The sequence below is a fragment of the Phacochoerus africanus genome, chromosome 5, assembly GCF_016906955.1.
Source record: "Phacochoerus africanus isolate WHEZ1 chromosome 5, ROS_Pafr_v1, whole genome shotgun sequence".
Classification (NCBI taxonomy): domain Eukaryota; kingdom Metazoa; phylum Chordata; class Mammalia; order Artiodactyla; family Suidae; genus Phacochoerus; species Phacochoerus africanus.
Window position 1 is genome coordinate 117,600,506 of NC_062548.1, and position 13,158 is coordinate 117,613,663.

General features: G+C 38.8%; 1 protein-coding gene across 2 annotated transcripts in view; it reads left to right on the forward strand.

Annotated features, from left to right (window-relative positions):
* The window catches only part of ASXL2 (ASXL transcriptional regulator 2), a 141,176-nt gene that overhangs the window by 54,543 nt on the left and 73,475 nt on the right, over nucleotides 1–13,158 (forward strand). The window contains exon 3 of one of the 2 annotated variants that reach the window (XM_047782484.1): nucleotides 12,209–12,211. The exons of the other annotated variant lie outside the window; for it this stretch is intronic. Within the exon in view, the coding sequence (XP_047638440.1) occupies nucleotides 12,209–12,211 (3 nt within the window). The remainder of the gene's footprint in view (nucleotides 1–12,208; nucleotides 12,212–13,158) is intronic. 2 annotated transcript variants of the gene reach the window in all.

The window sequence follows — 13,158 nt, forward strand, 5'->3', positions numbered from 1 at the left end:
GCTCGAGGCAATGCCATATCCTTAACCCACTGAGCAGGGTCAGGGATCAAACCCATATCCTCATGGATACTAGTTGGGTTTGTTACTGCTGAGCCACAATGGGAACTCCCTGAAGAATCTTGCTTAATTTTGATTATTTCATACTGTATTGTTTTATTTTAAAATATATTAAAATGGAAGTAGCTCAAATGTCCATCAGCAGATGAAAGGATAAATAAAATGTGGAATATGCATTCAATGGAATATTATTCAGCCTTAAGGAATGAAATTCTGGTACATGCTACATAGATGAATCCTAAAAACATGCTAAGTAAAATAAGCCAGACATCAAAGGACAGATATTGTACAATTCTACTTATATCATAATCAAACTCATAGAAGGATAAAGTGGAGTAGAGGTTACCAGGGGCTAAGAGTAGGGGAGAATAGGGAGTTATTGTTTAATTGGTACAGAGTTTCTTGCTGGGATAATAAAAAAGTTCTGGAAATGAATAGTGGTAATTGCACAACACTGTAAATGTACTTAATGCCACTAAATTGTGCATTTAAAGTGGGTAACATGGTAACTTACATATTATGTATATTTTGCCGCAACCAACCAACAAAAAGGAATATTAAAAATGAAGTGATTGACTCCTAGCCAAGAAAGATCAAGGTACTGACTAGTCCCTTTAACAAGTCAGATGATAAGATCAAAAATCATTTACCCAAAGTATGGAATTTTGAATGAATTAATTAGAAACATGGACACTATTCTTAAAATATAACATTTAAATTAAATGCTCTTTGGGAGTTCCCTTCGTGGCTCAGCAGTTAATAAACCTATCTAGGATCCATGAGGATGCAGGTTCGATCCCTGGCCTCTCTCAGTGGGTAAAGGATCTGGTGTTGCCATGAGCTGTGATGTAGGTCGCAGATGCGGCTCAGAACCTGCGTGGCTGTGACTGTAGCGTAGGCTAGCAGCTGCAGCTCTTGATTCGACCCCTCTCCTGGGAACTTCCATATGCTGCAGGTGCGGCCCTAAAAAGAAGAAAGAAGGGAAAAAAAAAAAGTCAGTATTGTTCACTGAGTAGAAATTTTGTTCATTGAGTTTACTTGGTTGAAAAGCACCCATTCTCATTATAACTGATGTGTTATTGATTCTAGATCATGCTGTATATTTATGTGAATCTAAATATTTAAGGAATACTTAATTGTTTTTGTTGCCCTCTCAAGACACTAGAGATGAAATCAAGAATTCCAGAGATAGATTTATCCACCTGATACATTTTGTGCACATCAGTTTCTTGCTAAGGGAAATTACTCAGAGTTTTATTTTACTTTGGATTAATGTAACATGTATAGCAAATGGCTGTCATTAGCCATTAATATTTAAAATAGCCTTTCAGAAACTTGAGATTTTCCTTTTTGTCTGAGAATGTGGATCTTACAGTTTACAGGAAAATTAACTCAGTGCCCCCCTTTATTCCTTCTTCCTCCTGACTTGAGTCCTTACTTCTTCCTGTGATTATAGACTATCACGTTGATCATGAATTTAAACCCCAGAGGCACTTCAAACCTCAGCCTCCCAAATACACTCACACAGCTTCATGGAGCTGTTTCTGGGCTCTGAAGCATTCTTTCATTCTTTTCTTTTCTTTTTTTTTTAATCTTTTATTTTTATTGTTTTTATCATGTTTTGTTGGCTGCACCTGCGGATATGTGGAAGTTCCCAGGCTAGGGATAGAACTCACGCTGGGGTTGTGGCCTGCTTCACAGCCGTGGCAGTACTGGATCCTTAACCCACTGTGCCACAAGGAAACATCCTTTAATCTTTTAAAATTAAATTTGTAAAAGGTCTTCTTTGCATGTTTGAGCTATATAGTTCTTTAGTTTTCAGGATCCAGTCAGCAGACAGAAGCTCATGGTTCGAACAGGGAAGTTATTAAGTTAACTGGTTAAGTTATTAACTGGAATCTATTAACTGGTAATCAACAATTAACTATTAAAAGGTAAAGATAACAAAAAAGAATACAGTAATTATAGAAGTTCCCTTGTGCAGTTGGTTAAGGATCTGATATTGCCACAGGTGTGGCACAGGTCACAACTGTGGCACTGGTTTGATCCCTGGCCTGGGAACTTCCACATGCTGCAGGTGCAGCCAAAAAGAAAAAAGGATACAGTAATAACAGATGCAGGGAGCAACAGCTACTTGTTGGGCTGAGGCAGGTGCCCCAGGAAAGAATAACTTTCAAGGAGGCCCCACCGTGTTTATGGGTTGTGAGTCACTTCTCCCTTGAGAATGTGGGGCTCTGATCCAGTGGATGACAGAGTTCACTGGTGCGTGTTCTCGGGCGGCAGATAGGATACCACCTTCTGGATACTAGAAGAATTTGCTGGAAATACTCTTACTGGGGTACTTGTCCAACTCACTGGGGAGCCAGCTGAGGCACCAGCAGAATTTTCTTGGAAGCCACCCGTAGGCATTCTGCTGAATGTTGTTAAAGGGTGAGTGCCATTGAGAATTTCTGGGTGCTGCATGCCATGAGCGGAAGCAGGCAAGAGCAAACCAGAACCAGAAAGAAAGGCCCTCCCTTATTTCCTTCTGCAGTGTTTTCCTGGCACGCTACTAGCAAAACTTAACATTGAGCCAGCTAGCAGAGGAGAAATGTTTACAGGGTCCAACTCCATTAGCCCAGAGAAGGGCAAAGACGATTGGATTTGGAGGTAAAAGTCAATAAATTGCTAACTGGCACAGAAAGCTTCAGTAATTTTTCTATAGAATAGCTAGGCTCATTGGCTGGGTCCATGTACTATTGTTTACTTGATTTCTTTACATTTGCACCCCAGCTAAACTGATACAGTGCTGTTAACTATATAGGACGTAAGATTTTTTTTTTTTTGTTTTTAACTTTACTCAGGACATTACTCATTTTTTAAAATCTTCATCTCTCTCTTTTTTTTTTTTTGGCCACACTATGGCATATGGAGTTCCTGGACCTGGGATCAGATCCAAGCCAAAATTGTGACCTATGCCACAGCTGTGGCAATGCCAGATCCTTTAACCTACTGTACAGGGCTGGGGATCGAACTTGTATCCCAGTACTCCTGAGATGTCACTGATGGTGTTGCACCACAGCAGGAACTCCTAATCTTCATCTCTTTGTGAAAACATCTTGAGTCTTTAAAAATCAACTCTGATATTACTTCCACAAAACTGGTGAGCTTTTCCTCTTCAGTTCAGCGTATCTTCCCCCTCTCAATATTTTTTCTTTTTTAAAGGAGAATTATCACCTTCTATTTTAATATTATACTTAGTAATATATCTTCATTTCTCTTACTAGATCACCTTTTTAAAATTAAGGTTTATGACCAGGTTCCATCAGAAGAATGGGCACTCAGTACCAAAAACAACTGTTTTATGTATTTGTAGAAATACAGAGAAAATAGGAAATATAGCCCTGCTTTTAAATGGAAAATTTAATTTCTTTATACTTAGGATTTAAAAAACTAAGTGATAAATTTGAACATGGGAGATTGAATAAGGAAATTTTTACAACTGAGATGACTTTAGAGATTATCTGATTGCAAGTAAGTTTGCATAAATGGGCCACACCCCTTCCCAAAGCCAATGGAATTTGTTTTTTCTTGGAATCCTCTCCTATTCTTGTTTTGGTTTGGGTTAAGCTAACATTTTATAATTTCAAACTTAGGATATATGTAACAAGTATATAAATTATGAAACATAATAAAAACACTCAGGAGTTCCCTTGTGGCTCATCAGATTAAGGATCTGGCATTGTCACTACTGTCCCTCTGGTTGTAGCTATGGCAACTTTAATCCCTGGCCTAGGAACTTCTGCATGTGTCAGGAGCTTCCAAAAAACAAAACAAAAAAACCCAAAGCAAACCAAAACAAAAAAACAACAAAAACACTTGTGAAATGTCCTTATCACTAAATGTGGTTGGAGCTGCTCCTGTGTTCTACACTATCCTGTTGCGTTCCCTTATTTTGCAGTTTTGAACTCCTTGCTTGCTTGTTCATAAGGGAAAACATTCAGTCACTCACCGTTAAGTATGGTGTCAGCCGTGAGGTTTTTGTAGATGCTCTTTATCAAGGTGAGGAAGTTTCCCTCCATTCATTTCCTAGAGCTGCTGTAACAAAGTACTTCAGATTGGGCTGACTTAAACAACAAATTCATCTCCCACGTTCTGGAGGCTAGAAATGTGAAATCAAATTGTTGGCAGAGTTGGTTCCTTCTGGAGGCTCTGAGGGAGAGTCTGTTCCATCCCATTCTTCTTGCTTCTGGTGGTTGCCTGGAGACCTTAGAGCTCTAAGGCTTGTGGACTCACCACCCCAATCTCTGCCTGTCTTCATAGCATTTCCGCTGTGTCCAAATTTTCATCGAATGAGGACACAGTCATTGGGTTAGGGCTACAGGATGATGTCATCTTAATTAATCTGCAAAAACCCTGTTTTGAAAAGGGATATATCTTTTGGGGCAGAGGGACACGGTTCAACCCCACATACCCTCTAAAACAAGTTAAGAGTTTTTACCATGAATAGGTGTTGGTTTTGTCTAGTGCTTCTTATTTGATCAGTTGGTAATGATCATATGATTTTTCTTGTAAATTCTTGGATAGCCTATTTATTGATTTTTGAATACTGAACCATCCTTGTCCACCTGTAATAAATCCTACTTCGTTGTGGAGTAGTAAATAATTTTTAAAATAGGAGGCTGTGTTTGGTTTGCTAACATACTTTTGAGGGTTTCGTTTTTAAGTTCATGAGAGATACTAGTTTGTAATTTTCTGACTTCTGTACTGCTCTTGTCTGGTTTTGGTATCAGAGTAACACTGGCCTCTAAAAATTAATTGAGAAGCATTCCCTCCTTTGTTTTCTGGAAGATACTGTGTAAAATTGATGTACTGTAAGCATTTGGTGGAATTCTGAATTAAAACCATCTGGACTTGGAAATGTCTTTTTCAGGAGCTTTTAAGTAACAGATTTGATTTCTTTAATGGTTATCGCCTTTGCAAATTATCTGATTCATATGGGTTGAGTTTTAGTAGGTTGTGTTTTCTTTTTTCTTTTTTTCTTTTGGCATGCCGAAATCTAGAAGTTCCCAGGCCAGGGATCAAACCTGGGTTGCTGGGGTGACAACACCTATAACTGATACAGTTTTCTCTATGCTTAGTTTTCAGCTCTTTGATTTTTGCTGTGTGTGTGTAGATTTCTTTGTGATTAAACTCTCTAGCATTCACTGACCTTGAATCTGTAGCTTTACGTCTTTTGCCAAATTTGGCAAATTTTCAGCCATTCTTCAGTATTTTTTCTTCACCATATAGTTTCTATTTCTCTGGTGAAAACGTCTCTTTCCATTAATTTAAAGTTTATCTTTACCTCATAGATATAGTAATGATGAATACTTTAAAGTTTTTGTCTGATAAGCCCAACATCTGGGTAATATCAGGGTTGGCAGCTGTTGGTTGTCTTTTCCCTTGAGAATTTGTCACATTTTCCTGGATATTTGGTTATTGAGAAATATATGGTAGTATTCTGGACAACAAATATTACGTTGTTTTAGGCTCTGTTTTTCTGTTCACTTCTTGAGAATGGCGATTTATTTTTTTTCAAGTAGGTAATCCAGCTGTTCTCAGACCACATGTTCTCTCTTATCTTCTGTAAGTGGTAGTTTAATAATCAGTTCAGTTCTCAAAGCCTTTACTCTGCTGTTTTGGATCTGTTCCATGCACTTGCCACCTAGAATGTCTGAGAGGTGAACAGTGGTTTGTTTCTAAAGCCTTTGCTGTAACCAATCGGCGCTGTAACCACCAGCCTACATCACAGCAGTAGCAACACGGGATCCGAGCTGAGTCTTCGACCTACACCACAGCTCACGGCAACGCTGGATCCTTAAACCACTGAGCGAGGCCAGGAAGTGAGCCCAAGTTCTCATGGATGCTAGTTAGTTTCGCTAACCTCTGAACCACAGTGGGAACTCCTAAGGCTTGCTTTTTCGTCAAGTGGTGAGGAAAAAAAACAAACTCAGAAAACTCACTCTGTAAGAGTTTAGCCAACTGTGAAGTTAGAGGGTACAGTCCACATGACTGCCCTCACTTATTTGACCAACGGCATAGTTCGCAGGTTTCCAGGACTACTCTCAAGGCTTAATGATTTGCTGGATGTACTTGTTTAACTCACTAGTAACTGTTAAACGCTTGGTTTGGGGAAGGATACAGATGAAGATTTGTCGAGGGAAGAGGCACATAGGGTAGAGTCAAGTACAGCACCCAACATAGCGCTTCTAGTCATTCTCTCCCCTTGACTTAGGACAGTGTTAGGTGAACATTGGTTGTGCTAATAAGTAGCAGAGTATTGTTAACCTGGAAGCTCAGTTGAGCCTTGGCATGTTTTCTGTGGGTTCATCATGTAGGCATGATACAATTTCTAGCGTAGCTCCTCTGGTGATCAGCCAATTCCATGACCGAAGCCCTCACCCTAAATCACATTGTTGGTGTGTCTCAAAGCCCCCACTCCAAATTACAGTGTTATTATCTCGCTGGCCCAAGGCCCTCAGAGGGCCTGGCCATTATCTCTTTAACAGCCAAGGGCAAGGCTAGACTTATCTATGGATGAGGGTAAATTCTTTACTATATTACTCCCATATGAAACAGGTTTTGACTTCCCACTGTGCCAGCTTTCTTCTCTTTTGACTGCTCCCCAAACATGCATAAGTTCCCAGGCTAGGGATTGAACCCATGCCACAGCAGTGACCGAGCCAGAGCAGTGACACATCACCAGATCCTTAACCCCTTGAGCCACCAGGGAATTCATGTGCCAGCTTTCTTAATTTTCAGTGTTTTAAGTAGCTAGGTTTAAAAAATTGACAAGTAATTCCCATAGCATATGGAAGTTCCCAGGCTAGGGTTTGAATTGGAGCTATGGCTGCTGGCCTAGCCACAGCCACAGTAACACAGGGTCAGAGCCGTATCTGTGACCTACACCGCAGCTTGTGGCAACGCCACATCCCTAATGCACTGAGCGAGGCCAGGGATTGAACCCATATCCTCATGGACACTATTTGGGTTCTTAACCCACTGAGCCACAGTGGGAACTCTCAAAGTCACCATTTAAAAGGATACAGCTCAGTAGCTTTTTTAAGTATATTCAAACATTTTCATCACTCAAAAAGAAACCCTGTACTCATTAGCTACCATTCCCCTTCCTTGTCCCCTGCAACTCTACCTATGCCCCAGCCCTAGGCAACCACTAATGCATTTTCTCTCTCCATGGATTTGCCTGTTTTGGGTATTTCATGTAATAAAATCATATAATATGTCAATCTTTTGTCACTGGCTTCTTTAACATATTATAATGATTTGAAGGCTCATTGCTGTTGTAGCATTTATCAAGACCTCATTCCTTTATTGCCAAGTAATATTCCATGGCATACATAGGCCGCATTTTGTTTACCCATTCATCCATTGATAGACATTTGGTTGTTTCCACTTTTTGGCGATTATGAATGATGTTACCATGAACTTTTTTTTTTTTTTTTTTTTTTGCTTTTGGGTCCACGCCCGAGGCATATGGAGATTCCCAGGCTAAGGGGTTGAATCAGAGCTGTCGCTGCCAGCCACAGCCACAGCAATCAGTGCCAGGTAGATCCAAGCCGTGTCTGCAACCTACACCACAGCTCACGGCAATGCCAGATCCCAACCCATTGAGCGAGGCCACAGACCGAACTCACAGCCTCATGGTTCCTAGTCAGATCCGTTTCCATTGCGCCATGACAGGGACTCCATTGTGTTTTTCTTTGACTTGGAATAGAATTCTAGATTTTGGTGTAGCCCCCCCCCCCATTTTTAAATTGCAACAAGAGGGTCAGGTATCACAAATAGTTTGGTGCAGGCCATTCATCACAGGTGTCGACTAGTTCTATAGTTGGAGCCTGGTTTTCTACCAGGTAAGTAAGTAAGTTGATGTTAGAACACGGCAAACCAGTGTGAATCCATTGACATGGTTAAAGGTTTAATTGCTGCTCTGTCTGAATATGTAGTCAGTCCTCAAATGGAAATAATAAACCTACCTTAAACATGCACATCTGATAATTACAAGATGATATGTAGTCTGATATATTAGTTAAATACAATGTATGAAGAATAGACTATGGTTACGAGTTGAGGGGATTAAGGAGACTACTAAAGAGGCTGTTTTACTAGATTACACCAGATGTGGTGGTGGTTTGGATTAAGCTGAAGGTAAGTAGGGCTGGAGAGAATAGACAAACTTGAGATAATGTTTCAGTGATTGGATGTGGGAGGTGTAAGGAAGGAGAAAATAAAAAATCATTTCTAGATTTCCTGATTGAACAGCCGCCATTTACCATAGAGAGAAGGAACTGAGGAGTAAACTGGGAAAGTGAAGAGGGTTGGTTAAGTGAAGAATTCATTGAGTATGTTTTGTGGATTCAGAAAAAGTTTTGAACTTAATGAGGGGTGAGGGTAGGTGTTCCAGTGTGGGGAGTGGTTTTGTTATACATGTCAAGACAGCATAAAAGGTAGCAGTGATTGGAGCTTTAGAGCAGGTATCTATTTTCAGAGACCAGTATCTAATACCTGTTTTGGACATTGATGATTAAATAGTTCCAGGTATTTTATAGAATCTAAAAATACATTCTTTGATCATATTTAACTTATGTTACATATCTAGGTTTATAAGCTAAGAACTGAGGACAGTTTTTTTAATATAAAGTTTTACTTTAGGAGTTCCTATTGTGCGCAGTGGAAATGAATCTGACTAGGAACCATAAGGCTGCTAGTTCGATCCCTGGCCTCGCTCAGTGGGTTGAGGATCCGGCATTGCTGTGAGCTGTGTAGGTCCCAGACACGGCTGGGATCTGGTGTTGCTGTGGCTGTGGCGGAGGTCGGCAACAACAGCTCCAGTTGGACCCCTCGCCTGGGGACCTCTGTATGCCTCAGGTGCAGCCCTGAAAAGACAAAAAAAGTTTTACTTTAGAAAATTCCAAACTCAAACAAAAGTATGTATTCTCCAGCATAAATTATAAATAGTCCTCTGATCCCAGACTGTTTGAGGGTAAATTTCAGGCATTTTATTACTTCAGCGTTCCAGTATGTATCCATAGATAAGGGACTGTTTGTGTACAATTTGGATATTCTGCTTTATTTTAAAAAATAGAGAAGCTAAACATAGACATGAGGCATACGTGCTGTTGGTAAAACATAGGAAATCAAGTGTTTCTGTACTTTGAGACCATTACTGCTAATCCTTAGAACTGTTAGCACCTGTTACTACTTCTTTCTTACAACAAATTTTCCCCTCCATCAGCTGTGGCTGCCGTTATTGTTCACAAATGTACTTTCACAGCATTAAGTTGAGGACTTCACACTTTCCTTCTAAAGTAGCCATTGCTTTTAATACTCCCCCCACCCCAGTTTTGCTCATCCTATTAGCTGTGTCATCTTGACTCTTTCTTATATCAGCTAATGGAGAACAAATTTTTAGGAAAGAAGAAAATAGTACTCATTTCCTAAGACCCTATTCTTTTATTAGGTTTGTTTTTTGTTGTTGTTTTTTTTAAAATAAGTATTTATTTATTTATTTATTTGTCTTTTTGCCATTTCTTGGGCCGCTCCCACGGCATATGGAGGTTCCCAGGCTAGGGGTCTAATCAGAGCTGTAGCTGCCCGCCTACGCCAGAGCCACAGCAACTCGGGATCCGAGCCGCGTCTGCAACCTACACCACAGCTCACGGCAACGCTGGATCATTAACCCACCGAGCAAGGGCAGGAATCGAACCCGCAACCTCATGGTTCCTAGTCGGATTTGTTAATCACTGCGCCATGACAGGAACTCCTTACTAGGTTTTTTGTTTTTGTTTTTCCCTCTTTCCACTGATGAGCAGAGGAGGAAAGAGAAATTAGAAAGATTCTGGCTGGTCATGAATTTATCACCCACAGATTCAGTATTTACTGAATTAGACCATTCATGAATGCTCCCAAGAGTTCATGATATGTAATAATTAGTAATTTTGGTCAGATTCAGATGTGTGAATTTGAATCTCTTATACTATAAAATTGGTTTGGGTGAATAAGGTATGCAGCTAATAAATGCGCATAGCCAACTGCCTAGCATTTAAGTTAGGTTGATCATTATTTATTTGTCAACTTTGAAACAAGTCAGAAGTATTTCAAAGCATTGGTTCTTTATGGAAAAAGACCTGGAATCCTCTTAAGTGCTAGTTGTACAGTGGTATCGGTAGGTTTGGGGACAAGCAGATGACTTGGATGTGCATTCCTTACAAGTGAAGTATCTAGTTCTGCTGCAGCCTCTGATTAATAATACCCCCAGATGGGTAGTCTTTTCTGCATTCCTCATCCTCCTCTCCCTCCCTAACCTCTTTTTCCAAACCAGTCATAGAATGATATACCTGGAAAAGATAACTAAGATATCATAGTTATATGTCATTTTATTATTGAAGAATTAAGGCCCCTGGAGACTTGAGAATTGGCCAGGGTAGTACAATGAGCTCAGTGAGACTGGAAACTCAGGCTTACTGTTTACTTTTGTTCTTTTCAGTATGTACTCCCTCTACATCTAGAATTCTCCCTATCCTTCTGACCAGTATATTTGCTGTTTTGTTTTTCAAGTAAAACTGACACCATGTGCTAACATAACATTAGGTTAGTTGTTAGCTAACTGTAAATTGCTCTTTGGAAGAATTTGAAGTAAAAACCCCAGCCATTACAATAACTTGGCTTATGAAAGGACTAGTACATTTTTAAAGAACTTAACCTAACTGAACATTTAAATAGATCTTTACATTGTTGTCTTGGAGAGCTCAAAATTATCTAGCAGGGAGTTCTTATGTTTCAGTCTTGTATCCCAGGCAGGCTCCTTTAGAGTTGGAATTGTAAAGATCTCTGGGAACCATCTAGCAAAAATCATGCTCAGTAAACATTTGCCAGATGAAACCTTTACTTCTTTGGAGGAGTCCAAATGATTAGTATTAGACTCATTTACTTCTGAACAAAATAATCTCCTCCACATGGTAGTTAAGTATATTTTAGCTCACCTCACACCAAAACTAATCCAATTACTGAATTTTTTCTCACCTCACCTTATATAAATTATATAGCAAGGGAAATGAAGTCAACATTCTCCACTACTTTTCAGCAGAAATCATCGTTGTCCCTACAGAGCAGGTATTTTGACTCGTTGTCAGTCCAAATTGCTTTGAGGTGATTTCACTAGAAAGAGCTCAGTTTAAGAGTAAAGAATATTGGGAGTTCCCTTCGTGGCTCAGTGGTTAACGCACCTGACTAGGCTCCATGAGGATGTGGTTCTATCCCTGACCTCACTTAGTGGGTTAAGGATCTGGCATTGCCCTGAACTGTGGTGTAGGTCACAGATTCAGCTCGGATCCTGGGTTGCTATGGCTGTAGTGTAGGCTGGCAGCTGTAGCTCTTATTCAACCCCCAGCCTGGGAACCTCCATATGCCGCGAGTACAGCTCTAAAAAGACCAAAAGAAAAAAAGAAGAAAGAACTTTATTAATTAAATTGATACCATATTTTATCTAAGGTTTGCTGATACCTTTTAGTTGGACCTGTGTTTTTTCTCTGCTAATTGCAGTCTGCTTTTAAGCCCAAAAACCTTGGAGGGATGTCAAAAGGATTAATTATGAAAAAATAAACACACACAAAATGCTTGGATATTAACAGAAAGAAGTATTCTAATCTGTTGTTATTCAGCTTCATAATGAGTTCCATTATGGACCAAAGGGAAGCTAATAAACCTTTAGAGTTTATAGCTGATGGCTTTATGATGGCTCCTTGAAATTGAAATGCATGGGAAGAATATTAAAGAATGGGAAATATTCATGGTATCCACATTTAATTCTAGGCTGCTATAATAGTTTTACTCTGCCCATAATTAAGGCACTACAATTGTTACCTGAAATGGTTTAGACTATTTAGTTGATGTGTTTTTAGACACTGATATTTGGGGGTAACGTATAAACTCTAAAGACGAAATTAATGTTTTATGTAGCTAAGGAGGGAAGGGTACTAATTTGAAGAATTGTGGATATTGTTGGGAGGAGAAAGGAGAGTTTATTCTTGGGCTTTATTGTTGCTTTGTAAAGAAAAATTAAAAGCTCTTTTTTTTCCTCTTTTCATTTTCTTGGGGTGCATTCCAACTCCAGAAGGTAAGAATTACTTTATTCTAAAGAACTATTATACAATTATAAAGTACTCTTTTAGAATTTTAATTAAAATTTCTTTGGATGCATGATTGTTACTTTATAAAATGAAATAATTAGTCTGGAAACTAAATAAGAGTGATATTACTATGTAAATATTGGTAATACATGATTTTTTTTTTTTTGGTATTGGTTATATGTGGGGTTTTTTTATTTCAGTTTGTAATAATCATTGTTTGGTCATACTTTTAGAAACCAAGTCTACATTTAGTTTTATTAAAATTATCATTTGACTTTCTAGCATTGGGATACCTAGTATTCTACAGATGAATAATGAAAGTATCTAAGAGATTGGAAATGTGTGAGCTAACACTTGCTTTTTGGCTGTAAGATTGAAAATGTATGTTTGTGCCCTTACCGAGTGAGAGAGAATATTGGTAAATCCTTTAAGGGAATGACACTTATTTAAAACCAGATCCAGAACAGGTTGAAATTCATAGTCTGGATCTTTACTGAATTGGCTTTTTGTCTGTGTTGACATAACATTTTAGACACACCTCTTCTATAGCAGTTCCCATGTTAAATTATAGATAATTATTATAATTTTCTCACTTGTCTGTGAGATTTGACAGTAGGAATCATATCCATGTGTTTTCATTTCACTTGGACATGATGTACTTGGCTTTTAGTTAGAGCTTAGTAAATGTTTTTAACTCCAGTTAAATTTGCATTCCATTAAGTTTGTTTGCAGGAACCTATTCATTTTTGAGTATTAGTTTATGGAGGAAACCTTAATCCAGGTCATACAAAGATTAAAAATTATAATTAATTTTTAAAATTAGGTAAGAACTTTTTTTTGGTTATTTTTTGAGGTAGGGGCTTATATTTGATTAGATTCTTTAGGTACAAACAATAGGAACTAAATGTGAATAACTTAAGCAAAATGGGATTTA